The following is a 15,402-nucleotide window of genomic DNA, read 5'->3' as shown; positions in this document are numbered from 1 at the left end:
GGCAGCGCACTGCCTTAAAGCTGAGCATTTTCTTTCTTCTCGCTTTCTCTATCTCATTATTTTTAATATTTCTTTTTAAAATGTACTCAGCTTATAAATGCCAGGCCTGCTTGCTGTGCAGTTGGTCGCAACAATTTGAACGTGAGAGTAAGCTAGTTATGTTAGGTTTTGACATAATGTTGTCAATTCCTCGCCGTATGCAGCCCAATATTTGGCTCCCAAGTTTGTGGGAGTTTTGACAACAGCTCGGCAGCATATTGTGGTTAAGTTGAAGTATTGCAGGGCTCTTTAAGTTTGTGAAATTCCAGACGTGACACCAAGCGGAGAAAAAGGGGAACACTGTATGTAAAGCAGACATTTTTTTTTAATGCTTGCCTTGAGAGGGTCTTTTTTTTTGCATTTAATACGGTATTGTGCTGTTAAGCTCACCCTGTTCAGGCAAGGCACCGAAGGAATCTTCTCCGCAGAAGAGTTGGGCGTCAGGGAGGCTGAACCCAGTGACCCTGACCGTAATGGCCGGACCTAAGAGAGAAGCAGCAGGGGGAAGAATGTTAAGTTTGCCAACTCACATTTTGTACAAGTTGAATCCTTTGCCATTTCCCTCAAAGTATGCAATAACAGTGAAGGATGCATGGTGACAACAATAATGCCAACCCCATTATGACAACACTTCGTTGGCTGATATTGTAAGCTGTGAAGGGCCTTCATTGTAGGAGGAACTTTGAGTGTGACTGCTGTCGTAGTCAAGAATTAAAGCACCTGACAAGCCTGACTGCTTGGAAAAAAAGATACTGCCTAATACGTAAAAGTTTTTTTTTTACTGCACATGGAATAAAAGAAAAAGCGCTTGATACGCCTTCTTTCCCCCTAAGAATCTAACAGATCACAATGACTTGACCTTTCGAAGTATTTCGAAGAATTTAGAAGTATTGATTTCCAATACTTCGAAATTTAGAATAATTTAAATTCGTTTCGAGGCGAATTCAAATACTGTAAAATTTGTTCGAATACTCGAAGTGCTCGAATATTCGCACATGCCTGCACTTGATAAATACAAGACACCAAGCACGCTACCAACCGCAAAGAGAACATTTTATTCTTCACAGCGATTAAGTGCTGCCTAAGTATGATGACGGTGGACACTAGGAAAACGAGCTTTCCATCCGTGAAGGTTAAAGTTCCCCAGTTTTGTCTTTTTCTTACTGCCAGAAACAGAAGTATGCTCTTTTTCTTGCCAAACATCGGGTGCACATTCGATTTCTCCAGAGTTTAGACACACCAGTGTCATTTTGGAGTTACTTTTCTACTTTAGCCACATAAAACATGGGTGCATGTTTGTTCTGGGGACATGTCAAATATTTGTACAGGTGGTTTGTAAAGGTGGATAAATAATTTGTAAAGGTGGATACTGTCAAATAATTTGACCAATTTTGTTGGTGCCTTCAGGGTCGAATTAAACGGAAGTGGAGAGTAGTATTTTCATGCAAGCACAGTTATGCACTTCAAATTGAAACACTCATGTTGAGTGCTAGTGCAGCACTAGTGCTACACGTTGAGATACACTAGTGCTGCACCAGAGCTACACTAGCCAAGAGATGAAGATGAAACAGAGCTCACAGTTCGTGGGGTGCAGACGGTGTTGGCTGACCACTGGGGTTGTGCTGAGCTACCACACAGGGGCCGTGCAGGTAGTCCTGCCTCTTTTTGCAACAAGGCTGCAGTGTCTGTCAAACCTGTCAATGTAGAAGAAAACCAAAACAGTCAAAATTCATTAACGCGTGAGGATGACAAGCCGGCACTGCCCCTCCATGACGGCAACTTCGCTTTTCTGCCATCTAGTGATGACCAACACTACCTTTGATAGTAGACCGTCGCTAATGCAGCGACTAATTTCAGTTTCATATCCAAAAGTTGTTGGCACCTATGACCTCCTTTGGCTCTTAAACTGCTGCTGATGCGTGCAGCCAGCAAAAGCATAGCCTCCGAGAATTCTTTCTGTTATCCAGCGGGAGCCGTTCTGGGGTGCGAATTAGTGCAAAAGAAAAAAAAAAACAGTTGTGTGCAGTGGTCAGAGTAGAAGGGGGCAACAACCCACCTTTGGCCTGGAGGTGTTGGTATATTAGCTGCAAGAGGTCTTTCTCACGGTAGCTGATCTTTGTCTGCGCCACCACTTCAGACTGAAACGAGAGACAACATGCACAGTCACAGCAATGTCGATGCACTTACACACTGTACCAGCATCAACTTCCAAAACAAGACAAGCTTTAATCTGAAGACTAAAAGGAATGTCACACATTAGTATGTATGTGCTTAAGTTTTTCCCCAGTGATCGTTTTTCTTCTGAGAAATGTTACAATGTTATTGCCCTGTGCAAGTCGCACCTTGATGGAGAAGAAACTTCTCAAGGAATTTCAATTTTTCTATATTTGAATTCTAATCGTGAATACTAGAGAACGTTCTGGAACACATGCGAGCTCCAGAGATCACACTGGAAGACGTGCACGGATAACTAATGCCAGAGATCTGCAGATAACATTTTCACAACTGACAGCAGTGCCCACGGCTGCCACTTTATTATGAGAGTTTTGTTTTTGCTAAGCACAAGTTGACACAATAAAGAGTCCGATCTTTATCGATTTTGGCTGCTGCATTCTTTCCCAGCACAACCACGTGACATATTGCCATAAGTACAATGTCATGCTTTTTGCCAGAAACCACATTTTATTTCCTGGACTGGCAATGTTATGAAGTTATGACACTACTGTACGCATTAGATGATGTGCCTTTTAAAAGCAGAGCTGTTTAAGCTTTTCATTCCGCCGTTTCACATGAGCAGAAAACCACGCAGCACTTAAGGGGGGACGTGGCTTTCAGTACCAACTTTCTTATTTCTTCATGGATTTTGATGAAAACTGGCACACTTATTTGAAATGTTTTTTTAATGCTACTGTAGAAATTTCATGAATATATCTTTACAACTTTTTGATGTACAATATATTTCACCTTCTGCTCTTGTTCCAAGTCTGACTCGCTTAAAAAATGCGATAGGAAACTCGATAGGAAAGTGCTACGCATTCTAAGATGTCTGATTGCGGGCATGACATTCTTAGATTTTTTTATTTGCAACAAAATTTTTTTTAGTTTTCATTTTTCATGAGGTGACTGTGCAACAGGCATCAAGGCTTTGTGCAACTCGTCAAATAGCTAATTATCAAAAGGCCATACTGAAAAAGCAAGAATGTCACGCCCTGAACTGTGCTTCAAGGAATATAGAACAAAAAACGGAACTGAGATAGACCCAGCGGTCAGTGAGAAATCAGCGGAACAAGCTAAGCAGGAAGCAAGAAAAGTCGTTTTGAGAAAACGGCTTTTACAGTTGTACCAATGATATTACTTCATCAAAAGGCACTGGGGTCGTAATCTTTTGAGTCCTTCGTAATGTGCAGTTTCTTGAGTGCCCTGTCTTTAGTTTGAGGTGCCTCGCTTCTCTAAAACACAAGAAGATTGTGATCTTTAAGGTGTTTTATAAGGTTGGACCTCCTGCACATGTGGCCTTTCATCTGTTGTGCCTTTGTTTTCTTCCTTTTTTCCTAAAATCCTTTTCTGGTATACAAAGAACATGTAGCATGAATTTTAAACGAAGTTATGAAGTGGTGTAATAGACATGACAAAAAACAAGATATTGTAATGCAAGTAGGTCATATACTATGATGATTTGCCAGCTTTCTTGTATCTTGTATTCATGCTCTCATTAACACAATTAACAGTCTTGATTGCAATTGATCATTCAATCATTTTTATAGGATACTAAATGCGGCTCTCATCATGACAACCTATCCCTTCCTCCTAAATAACAGGCAGTTATGGCCAAGACATTGGTGGAATAGGAATTCCTTAGCAGTTTATTCAACACGCGAACTGGGCAGATATGAATTCATCTCCCTGTTTCACTCGTCAAGTTAATTTGTAAACCTCGCCTGCGATGCACTTCATCATTCACCCGGTCGCGGACACGGTTTTCTGCGAGGCTTTTATTTTTTCAGATGATTCATGAGCGCTTACGGCGATACCAAGCACGGTCCCAAGCGCGCCTAAATTGCATCACCAGTGCTTTATTTCACCTCTAAGTGCTCGGCCGCATAGTTCGGGAAGTCGGCACGCGATGTGCTGGGTGGCGGCATTCGGTGACGATGCGCAATATGCCTAGGTGCGGCGACATGCATGCAACGTGTTTGGCCTCGCATTTCGGAACGCCGACGCGCGCCTGCTGCCGATGCGTAAAATGACCATCCGCTGTACCGAGGAGCCGGCGGGGGAAGCGCTTCGTTCCTTGCGAAGAAGCACATTGCCGCGAGTCCGCTAACGCGTTGTTCTTGCCCGCAAAGTTCGAGGTTCGTCTCGCGTGCCGACGCTGTGAACGGAGTTAGGCCTAGTGACGACTCCGAGCAGTAGACGCGCCGGCCGCGGTGCCTGATGGTTCAAAGTACGTAATGCGTGGTCGTGAGTACAAAGAGTCGTCCTGCGATCATCTTCGTCACGACGTCCGAAGTGCGCAAAAACAGAACCTCCAACCACGGATCCGACGAGTCAACGCTAAAGAGTCTGTCCGAGACGCGCGTTTGCGATGTTCGCTACGAGTGCGGCGCGCCATCGTAATCCCACTGAGCTTCCGCTAGTAGCTCCAAACTAAAACGTAGTTCTTGTTCAAAGTTATCGTCGAGCCGTGAACACAAAGCGATTGCGAATACGCCACGAAGTAGCGCGACTTTTGACAGCCGTGAGCTCGAGACGCACGAGCTACAGACGACGATCTCCCGGAGAGAGCATCGGACCAATGGCGAGGCGGGCTGGGGCAACAAGGCGGACGCGGCCAATCGGAGGGCTCGAAACGACCTTCGAACATTTGCTTTTTCTGCGCTTGTTTTCGAAGGGAGGAGCCAGCTGCGGCGGGGAATTTGAAGACTGAGAAATGCGCTTTCCGATGAGCCCAAGATATCGGCGCCCGGTGGCGTCGTTGCAGAGCTATGATTTTTTGAAAATCAGTGTTTTTTTGCAATTTCCCCAATAATTTTCGCCACCTCGGCAGGCGCAACAATTTTTTTATAGCTTTTCTACGCGGTTTTCGGTGAAGATATTTTGGAATCGGATATAAAAAGGGCTACAGAAACTGAAAATGTGATTTTCAAAAAATCGATTTTTTTGCCATTTTTCGCGATACGAAAGCCGCGTCCCAACCTTAAGAGCGTACAACGCAATAACTCAGCCGGCGCGCACTCTTTTCATCCTCTTCTTCATCTTAGGATTGACTATAAATATAGGTTGCTCTAGGCGGCGTACATTCGAGAAATGAGGTTATCGTGCATTTTCCTGTGTCGCCTAGTAATTTGGCAGATAGGAAAGCCTGTGGCCAGTCACACATTGAAGTTGACAAGATATATGTGCAATGTAGGCATTTCTTCAATGCATGTGCCTTCAGAAGTAAACAAAAGAGAAGCACAGAACAGATAAACGAAAAAGGCGAGAAAGAGACAGAGAGAGAGAGAGAGAGAAACAGACAGGACCAAAGATAAGACCTTGCTAATTAAGACCACACTAATTAGGACCTTTCATTTAAGATACTGCTAATTAACACAATACTAATTAAGACCTTGATAATGTGGGTTGGCCACAAGCTCCACTGTTAGTCCAGCCTTGCATCACTAGTGCAAGCTGCCCACATTTATCTGATCTCATCTGAAATATCAGATGCTGCTGCTTTGTATCATTCCCATGGCCATCCTTCCATCTATGATAGATATGCCTATAATTCCTTGGTGCCACACGTGTTTGGCATATCGGCACACAACTGCACTGACAAACACGTGCATGCGGGTGCACCTTGTTGATCTTGGCAAGCGAGGATTCCATCCCAGGGCTCAGGGGTGCTCCGGTCACCCTTTCCACCAGTTCAATGCAGGAGGTGCAGAACTTGGCATGTTCCTGCCGCTTGTCCTGAAGAACAGGCTCTCGCATAAGCACTGTAAAGAGATAGAAAGAAGAAGATGAAAAAATATATGAGCAGTCTTTCTACACAGGCGTATTTTTCTGAAGCAGCTACAACGAACTAGCAGAGGCTGTGTGAAAATTACTTTACTATACTAATTACTAATCCAAATGCAGCATGTAGCGATTCTCATCTCCGGGTACAGTTTTGGCACAACTAACACAGCAGACCAATCGCATAGGCTGATCACCATATTTGCAAAGGCAAGAAAGAATGCAATATTACCATTATATGCACACATATGTACATCTGTCGGCCAGTAAGCCTCGATATACAGACATGACAGTGAAGTTGGGAGCTGGGATACTCTGCTGCGGAGTTTCACTCAACAAACCGGCAGAAAGAGCAAGAACTTGTCAAACTAGACACTTTTGATGGTTCCCCAAATTCTTAAATTTGGCTTCACTTGAGTAGGTAAGCTTGCTGAACAATTAGACCGCAGACCGTGGCCGCATTTGTAATGCGCGCCACTTTCTCTTCGTAAATGCGAAGAGGTGGCTCGACTTGGCCGTACTGTTAAACAGCGATAATTCGTGGTTTATATGGCAAACTAGTTTACTGCGAGACTTTGCCTTGAAAACTTAACTGTGGACTGGAGTGCTACAATTCCAGTCAGATATACTGTGCCGTGGAATTGCCTGGCACTGTAGTTGGCAGTGAAACTGCCACATCACGCGTCTGCTTACTTGCCAATTAAGGCTTCGCGATTCATTAGGCTTCCTTGTAGCGCACATAAAAGACAGGACAAATGTAAACACACACAGACACGCAGGGCTTGTTGGTAACACTGAAGATGCGATACCAACAGCATGCATCACATCCTTCACGATTCATGGATGGCATGAAAACATGTGCTGCAGGTCAGATTAGCGAGGTTTAGTACTGCGTACATAGTGTCCATAATGGCACTGCTTGCATAAGAATGCAACGTTTCGCAGAGGGTGCCTGTGCAGAACTTTTGCTCGTGCGTGCTATACGAAATGCGCCGTTATTATGTACGCAACGCCGTTATGGACACCATGTACGCAGTACTAAAACTTGTCATTAAGAAAGCTATTGCAGACTTTTACAACTACGTATGATGATTTCAGAGTTTCTTGTTACCTTGAAGCTGGCCACTGGTGAAAAGGGGCAATTTACTGATGATTTGCTTCACCGTGCTGCAACGTGCCAAGCCACACAGTGCCTGTAATGAACGCGCAAAAGGGGCAGGGGGCAGAAGAAAAGAACACACATGAGTGGGCCTGCTAGATGGCCACATCAGCAAGCAAGAGAGCGGAACATGTAGAATGCGTCAAGGTTCAGTACTAAAGGTTCACACAAACCATAGGGACATCTACCATATTTGCTTATTACTTTATTTCAAAATACCTCAGCCCAAAGAAGGGGCATCTGGTAGGGATGGGCAAATTTTCGTGCACTTGGAGTACTCGAACGAATATATGTACCGTATTTAGTCGAATGTACCGCGAGTTTTTTTTTCCAGATTATCGCTACCTAAAGTCAACCCTCGCGTTGCAACCGAATACCAGAACTACAGTTTTTTTTTCCCGGACACAATGAAACCGTCGTCGCATTACAATCGAGTAAATATGGTATATTCGAGTGCATATACCCCCCCCCCCCTTGTAAAGGTGGTTTCACTGCAGCGCGAACGTGCCATGCCATGAAAGCACCCACACAGAAGAAATGCACGCTGCGGTGAAGCCACACTACAAAGTTAAATGTACACATTGCCTTCACCTCAATTATTTAAGTTTAAAAGCGTGTTATAAGGGCTCTTATGTGCTAAGTATAGTAATTTTTAAAACTTAACGTATTGTACGAGTCATAACTTGCACCCCACTGCTGTACAAATCTTGCTACTATTCAAATTTGCTTCCACTTCACTTCGAACCAAAAAAGTGACATTCCCAGGTGCCTAGTTCTGATTCTTAAAAATACTGTGCATGTTAGTTGGGTCGTGACAAAAATGTCATTTTTCTTAGTAATACTTTGTATATACTATTTGAACTATTCAGTTCAAAATTATTTGACCAAATCACCATTCGCTTTGGAATTGCCTTGAACCTCAACTTACTATTCACCCATCCCTAGGATCTGACAAGAAATCTTAAAAAAAAAAAAAAAATGTTACATGGTATAAGCAGCCTACAGTTGCACCAATCATAAGAAAACATCGCTATTACAATGAAGAAATAAGTGCATGGAAGTTTAAATGTGCAAGATAATCACAATATTACAAGAATGCAACTAAAAAGCAAACATCAGTTCTAGGGCAATCGCACAAACCATAAAGAATGAAAGACATTGTTTAGGCTTGTGCGAATATTCGAGCACTTCGGATATTCGAACGAATAATACAGTATTCGAATTCGCTTCGATTCAAATTTAAATTATTTAAAATTTCAAAGTATTCGAAATGAACGAATAGGTGTATATTAGTCCGCTTGTAACCCCCCTGTAAAGGTGATTTCACTGCAGTGGAGGGGTGCTGTACCGTGAATACACCTTTCCAAACAAAATCGCACTGTCCGCTTGTAATCTCCTGTAAAGGTGGTTTCACTGCAGTGAAGGGGTGCTATACCGTGAATACACCTTTCCCAGAAAAATGCGCACTGCCGCAAAGCCCCACTTCAAGGCTAGGTGAACATATTACCCTCATCGATTCATCATTTTTTAAGTTTAAAAGCTTGTTATACCGGCTTAGTATAGTAAATTTTAAAACGTAACATATTTTACAGGTTATCACTTGTATTCTACCGAAAGCCCAATCCTGCTACTATTCAAAGTTACTTCCATTTTCTTTGAACCAAAAAGAATGACAGTTGTGCATGCCTTGTTACAATTTAAAAAAAAAACATTGTGCAGGTTGGTTGGGTCATGACAAATATGCTCGTTTTTTTAATAATATGTGATATATACTATTCGAATTTGGTTCGAAATTATTCGACCAAAATCACTATTCGCTTCGAACCTAAAATTTACCATTCGCACAAGCCTAACATTGTTAAATATCCTACAATGAAGAGAGAAATGTATGTTACAATTAACATGCAAGGGAATCACTATATAATAAAAGGAAAGCATAAGAAAATAATGAAAGCTTTAAGTAAATGCACAAAAAATGACAAGAAGCAAATGCAAACAAACTGTCAATTACAAAAAAAAATGCAAGTTCAGGCGGTGATGGCATCTGTTCGTTTATTTACACTCAAACCTCATTATAACAGTCACATCTGCCACAAAAATAACTTCGTTATATCCGAAAATTCGTTATAAACATTTATTTTTAACACTGTATTTGACTGTATTTGACAAGACTATCGTTCACTTACTTTGTTATAACCGATAATTCGTTATATCCGAGTTCGTTATATCGAGGTTTGAGTGCACTAACAAACTTAAAGGGGTACCGACACCTTTTTTCGAAGGCGAGTTTACTCTGCCGTACAAATCTCCTCTATACACAGATGGCTCTGAGCAAATGAGAAGCTCAGCAAATGCTGATAAGATATTTTAATTCGATATTAAAGTCAATTTTTCCATGGCGCACCTACTGACATCGATACTAGCTTGACGTCAGGCTACAGTACAAATTCTGGTGACATCACGCAGCAGTCTCGCTAGTTGTGATGACGTTAGGTACCAAAACTTCCAAGATGGCCGCTTGTGCGTCACCAACGGAGCCACGGTGCGGAGTGGCCGTGGAAACGTCACTATATATTGTGCGAGCACGTGACGAGAAGCTCATACTCGTGTTGTGACGTCGGGGTACAGTACGAACCGAAACTAGCTTTTAAAAACATACTGTAATTACTTTTTTAGGGCGCACTTGCGCTTAGCACTACCTTTTCTAGGCTCTTGAGGGCTTGACCCTTCATTTGACGCAAAAAAACGACAACTGAAAATATTCGTGTCAGTACCCCTTTAATGTCACCGCTGCCCCTTTTGCCCTGTTTAACCCTTTGAGGGTCGAATTTTTTTTGCGAAATGGAGTCCAATTCTTCAGACGATTCTATTTAAGAAAAAATTGTCTAAAATTTTCTTGCGCGACCGTAAAGTGACAAAAAAAAATCATTTTTGTTGTTACATACACACAGTTTATTCGTAGTAACATCAAGCAAAATTCCTAAAAAACACTTTTTTATAAATAAATATTATGCATTGTATTAAAAATGGCTCACAGACAGACAAAAATAAGCGCACTAAGAGTACTTTTCTGGTAAAAAACGTTCGGGCGCGACATGTGAAAACCACCCTAAGGACTAAACCGGGGAAAAAAAAAAAAAAAAAACGGGCAGACATCGGCGCATGAAAAAAATTTCATGTATGTATTCACGAAGCGCAGCAGCACATTCCAAGCAAGACAAATGATCGAGAAAGGCGCGCATTTTAAACCAGCCACATCGCGAATGTGCTCGGATGGGCAAGCGATAGCTGGCGCACCACTTTGGCAAGCAAAAAAGAAAAATAGAATGGAGAGACATTGGTGCGTGAAAAAAATTTATTCCTGAAGTGTGGCAGCACATGCCAAGAAAGAGAAAGGATCGAAAAAGGCACACATTTTAAAAATACAGGCTATGCCGTACATGTACGGCGAAAACCTTCAAAGGGTTAACCGCCCTTTCTGCCCTCATTCACGACTACACGCAAGCTGTTGACTTGTGATCCGATTGTGTGGACAATTTTTCTGAGCTAAGACTTGTCCCTAATGCAATAGAAAAACAACTGCTCAACATGCAAGGTCATAGAACTCACTTTGCAAGCAAGGGCACGCATCGAATCTGCATCGGTGATGGGGCTCTTCACAGTCAACAGATTCAGCAACACCTGCAAGGAGAAATCGTTTTGCGTGCCTTTTCTGCCAAGCATGCTTACTACATTATCCCGGCATAACTCACTACCAGTGAAGCTGAAATATTTGTCAATTAGGATCAAGGTCAAAATAATAGGTTGTCCTATGATTTGAACTCATTCTACAGCTGCTTAAGCTAAGGATAAGGCTTGTTAAATGCACTACCAACCAGCAAGAACTAGTTTGTCGGCAAAAGGCTGATCTGTAACCTCAACAAACTTACTTGATTATTTAAAGGTGCAGTTTGATTAACAACACACATTTAATTACAGCAGGGTATTGATTAAAACTAGGGGTGTGCGAATATTCGAAATTTCGAATATTTTTCGAATAGTGCTTGCTATTCGATTCGATTCGCACTGAAATTTTACTATTCGAACTATTCGAACTTCCCAAAGACAAATGCAGCCAACGTCCGGTTGAAAGTGACCCCTTCAGATTTTCAATATGCTTCACCTCATTACACTCTCGTATTGCGGCAAAGCTGCCTTTCAAGCTCCGTTACGGTCGAACTTAGCCAAGAGACAAAGTCCGGTTGGAAGTGGTCCCTAGATTTTCGATATGCTTGACCTCATCACACCCCCGTATTGCGGCAAAGCTGCCTTTCAAGCTCCGTTACGGTCGAACTTGGGCAAGAGACAGTCAACGTCCGTTTGAAAGTGGTCCCTAGATTTTTCAATATGCTTCACCTCATCACACCCCCGTATTGCGGCAAAGCTGCCTTTCAAGGTCTGTTACGGTCGAACTTAGCCAAGAGACAGTCAACGTCCGTTTGGAAGTGGTCCCTAGATTTTCAATATGCTTCACCTCATCACACCCCCGTATTGCGGCAAAGCTGCCTTTCAAGCTCCGCTACGGTCGCAAATGTATTAACTCAAGAAAACGCTGGTTCCAATATGGAGATGAAAGATGTGGCAGAGTTGGGGGCTCAATTAATACTGTTTTGGACCTGAAATTTGGGCAGGAAGTCCGAAAAATCGGACGCCGAAGCTTTTTAGCATCCAAAATTTCAGATGTTCTTATATATCGACGTCTACGAGGCAGATTTGGAACTCCGGACTTGAAGGGAGCACACCCTTCTCCGCCACATCAGTTGGGGTTCCACAGAAGTTGAAAGAGGAGGAGAGGCTGAGGAAATGGCATCCCTGCCTATCACGTGTAAAGTGTTGTCGGCAACACTTTGGTTGCACCAAATCATGTACATAAATACAATTCGGCCTCTACATTGCCTCACTCTTGATAAGAAAGACAACTATGAAGTATGACCCCACCAGCGCTTCATCAACCTAGCGAAAAGAAACACTTTCATGTTGCGATCTCACAAGATCATACTTAGGGATTCTCTGCAACCTTTTCTGTAATTTCACTTCGAATTATTCGAAAAATGTTTGAGAAATATTCGAAAATTATTCAAAATTACTCGATTCGATTCGCACTCAATCTTTATTATTCGAATTCGCTTCGCACCCAAAATTTTGCTATTCGCACAGCTCTAATTAAAACACCAGTAAACATTTGGCTAAGCCTACATGCTATTACGCTTGCTGGTACTAATACAGGGTAATCGCCACAGTGGTCTTGTGGTTATGGTGCTTGGATGCTGACGCAAAGGTCGCTGGATCGAATCCTGGCCGTAGCGGTCATATTTCGTTGGAGGCAAAATACTAGAGGCCCATTTGCTTAGACTTAGGTGCATGTTAAAGAACCCCATGCGGTCAAAATTACCAGAGCCCTCCACAGTGGCATCTCTCACAATCATATCGTGGTTTTGGAACGCAAAACCCCAACAATTATTCTTAATCCAGGGCACTCTAATCAACACTCGTTAAGGGGCAGATAGAATCCAGTGAATTTCAGGGGGCATGGGGTTCGTACGGTAAAGATCGTACACAGCCAAAGCCACCAGCACAACAGCTAGACCTTGCTGGTATCATGTCGTTAGCCCCCAAAAGTACTAGCACTACTAGAATTTTCGCCGTAAAGCTTCGTGGTGTCAGTGGACGTCTCGAGACGATTGCCAGAAAGCATGCTAATTATACGTCTGGTGCCACCTTCCATGAGAGAAAGAGGGCAAGCTCGTACCATGATGCCGTTGTTGGCCCGTACGCAGTTCCACATCTTGCTCAGCAGGTCCTCACCGCTCTTGATCGCTGCCCGCTTTCGCACGCTGCCCGACACAACTCGGCCGATGCTGCCTCCCAACTGTTGTCACGGGAAAGAGAAGCATACATTAATTAAAACTAAAGCATCTTAATGTTGTTGACTGCGCCTAATCGAGATACTATAGTCGACAGTACCAGATTGATTAGTTTACTGCCATTAAAAAGAAACACTGAATAAGTTTGGGTAAGTATGCTGCTAATTCAAAACTCCACATTCCGCTGGCAGAAATAAAACGACTTTGCACATTAGAGTGCTTTAGTGTACCCGGTATTATGGCATATGCAATGGAAACTGTGGCCAGGTTATCGAACAATAACTGTCATTTTGAGATGCATCGTCTAAGCTGGGCAAGTTTTCGTTGCGACTAACAAGTATTTCTTGCCAACAAAGACTTGAAAACACCACTGCCATAAGTTTACACAAGCAGTGAATAAAATACGCTCCATCGCTGTGAGTTAGTTCAGTGTTTTTCTGGTCGAGCTCTGTGCCACCAATTCAGTTGCTCATGTTTATGCCACTGGTAACAAGGCAAACTGCAATAGTTAAGTAGTTTGTGGACAAACTATTAAAATTGTCCACTGGCCTTCATGAACTGCAGTTTGGTAAATGGTTTTCAACTGTATGGATGAACTCTCTGTGAAAAATATCCGGTATTTAGATCAAGCATATGGTATTTTAACCACTACACAACATAACTTGGGCTTGGTTTCAGCTGAATGCAGAAGAATTAATGCCTGGGCAAGTTGGAATTGGTTATGCATGTTCGAAATGGGCGGCCCATTTCGAACATGCATATTCAGCTGAACACTTCACTATGCACACATGCACAACTGAAAGCCTCTAAACCTACATACCAAAACACCCATTTTGTTGCATCCTTACACAACAGTGCCTACTGACGGCATGACATTACTGCCGCCAAAAGAGTTACGAAAACGCACAACAATGAAAACCACTAATTTCCTCACCCTCGACATCGGTCCACAGACGCAGTTGATCACAACGTTGAGGGCCGACCTCTGGACGTCAGGGTCAGCCACGATCTCCCCATCGGCTGCAGCCAGAATGACGCTGGAAAAGCAGTGGTTGCAATGTATCACCACCAAAGGATTGCGAATATTGGAGTTTTCAAATACGAATCAAATATTGAATGTGTCATCATCACAAGCCTATTTTATTCACTGCCAAAATGAAGGCCTCTCCAAATGGATCTCCAAACCAAACTGTCCTGTGCGAGCTGCATCTTATGCCTATTAATTTCTAAACCTAACGCGTTCCCGTCCACAACCTCGTGTGCATCGTTACAAAGTTTCAGAACGATAAGTAACAGTAGCTTTCATTACTTTTTAAAACAAATTATGAAACTGCGTGTCACCAGGCAGCAGCACATTGAAGATACTTTTGGCAATGCACTCATTGCGAATTATCATGAAGAAAAATGAACTGCTTGACATGTTCACAAGGTGAGCCCTCTTTATGTGCTGTAACACGTGTGTGGAAGTGAAAAATAATTCAAAAATTTCGAAGCCCTTGCTTTACTGGGAAAATGGAGGCAAGCGAAGCTTGGCGTGTGTGTGCCTGACACAGAACTTTTCTTTCTTTCTATCGCATTGCGCAATGCTCCCTCCTTCTAACTTTTTCCTTCCTCCATGCGGGGAATAGGACCTTCACCTATGTGCTCAGCAGCGCCACACTTCAGTTGCCACAGGCAACAACGACGATCATGTGGTCATATCCAGCCAACAATTAAATGTGCCAACGTGAAATGACAAGTCACTTCGATAACCTTCGTAAAAGATCAGATCGCCATATCAGAAATGGCTGATCACTGAAAAGCCCATGATTGAGAAAGCATAAATAATTGGAAAACGGCATACAAATACATGTGTGACTGCCACACCTTCGAGGGCCACATTTCAATACGCTCACCAGCACCCGGTTTTTCACGCACGACACCGCCGCCAAAATCTATGTCATGACAAGCTTCGCTTGAAAAGACCTTCTCCCTTATGCAAAGTTATGCTTGCACATTGTCATTTCTTTTTTCAAGCCTCTAAACACTGCTTCGGTAACATTCTCAATGGTTTACAAGGGTGGCTTGGGCTTGTTGGTTTTCCTTAGTTAAATCCAGCAGCGTGAACGACAAGGGCAAAAGAGGCTGTGCCATACTTGATGCCGCACGAGATGCCGTGCTGCACTTGAATAGCCTCTCTCTTCAGCCAGCAGGATCGCCCGCTTCTTAAATGGGGCGGTATACCGATTACAGTCGACGTCCGATTTCCCGGACCCTCAAGGGAGCGCGAAAACGTCCGGAAAATCGGGCAGTCCGGAAAAACAA

The 15,402-nt window shown here is 43.0% G+C and overlaps 1 protein-coding gene across 1 annotated transcript in view; it reads right to left on the bottom strand.

Annotated features, from left to right (window-relative positions):
• Window positions 1–15,402, bottom strand: part of LOC119372492 (DDB1- and CUL4-associated factor 1) — a gene marked incomplete in the record, with an annotated part of 95,328 nt that overhangs the window by 35,337 nt on the left and 44,589 nt on the right. Inside the window, 8 exon segments of the mRNA XM_049419762.1 lie at window positions 430–522; window positions 1,618–1,733; window positions 2,096–2,177; window positions 5,878–6,017; window positions 7,148–7,229; window positions 10,805–10,876; window positions 12,984–13,103; window positions 14,033–14,135. Coding sequence (XP_049275719.1) covers window positions 430–522; window positions 1,618–1,733; window positions 2,096–2,177; window positions 5,878–6,017; window positions 7,148–7,229; window positions 10,805–10,876; window positions 12,984–13,103; window positions 14,033–14,135 — 808 coding nt within the window.

This window comes from Rhipicephalus sanguineus, chromosome 10 (assembly GCF_013339695.2).
Source record: "Rhipicephalus sanguineus isolate Rsan-2018 chromosome 10, BIME_Rsan_1.4, whole genome shotgun sequence".
Taxonomy (NCBI): Eukaryota; Metazoa; Arthropoda; class Arachnida; order Ixodida; family Ixodidae; genus Rhipicephalus; species Rhipicephalus sanguineus.
The sequence above is the reverse complement of the archived record's forward strand: the minus strand, read 5'-3'. Positions and strand labels throughout refer to the sequence as shown.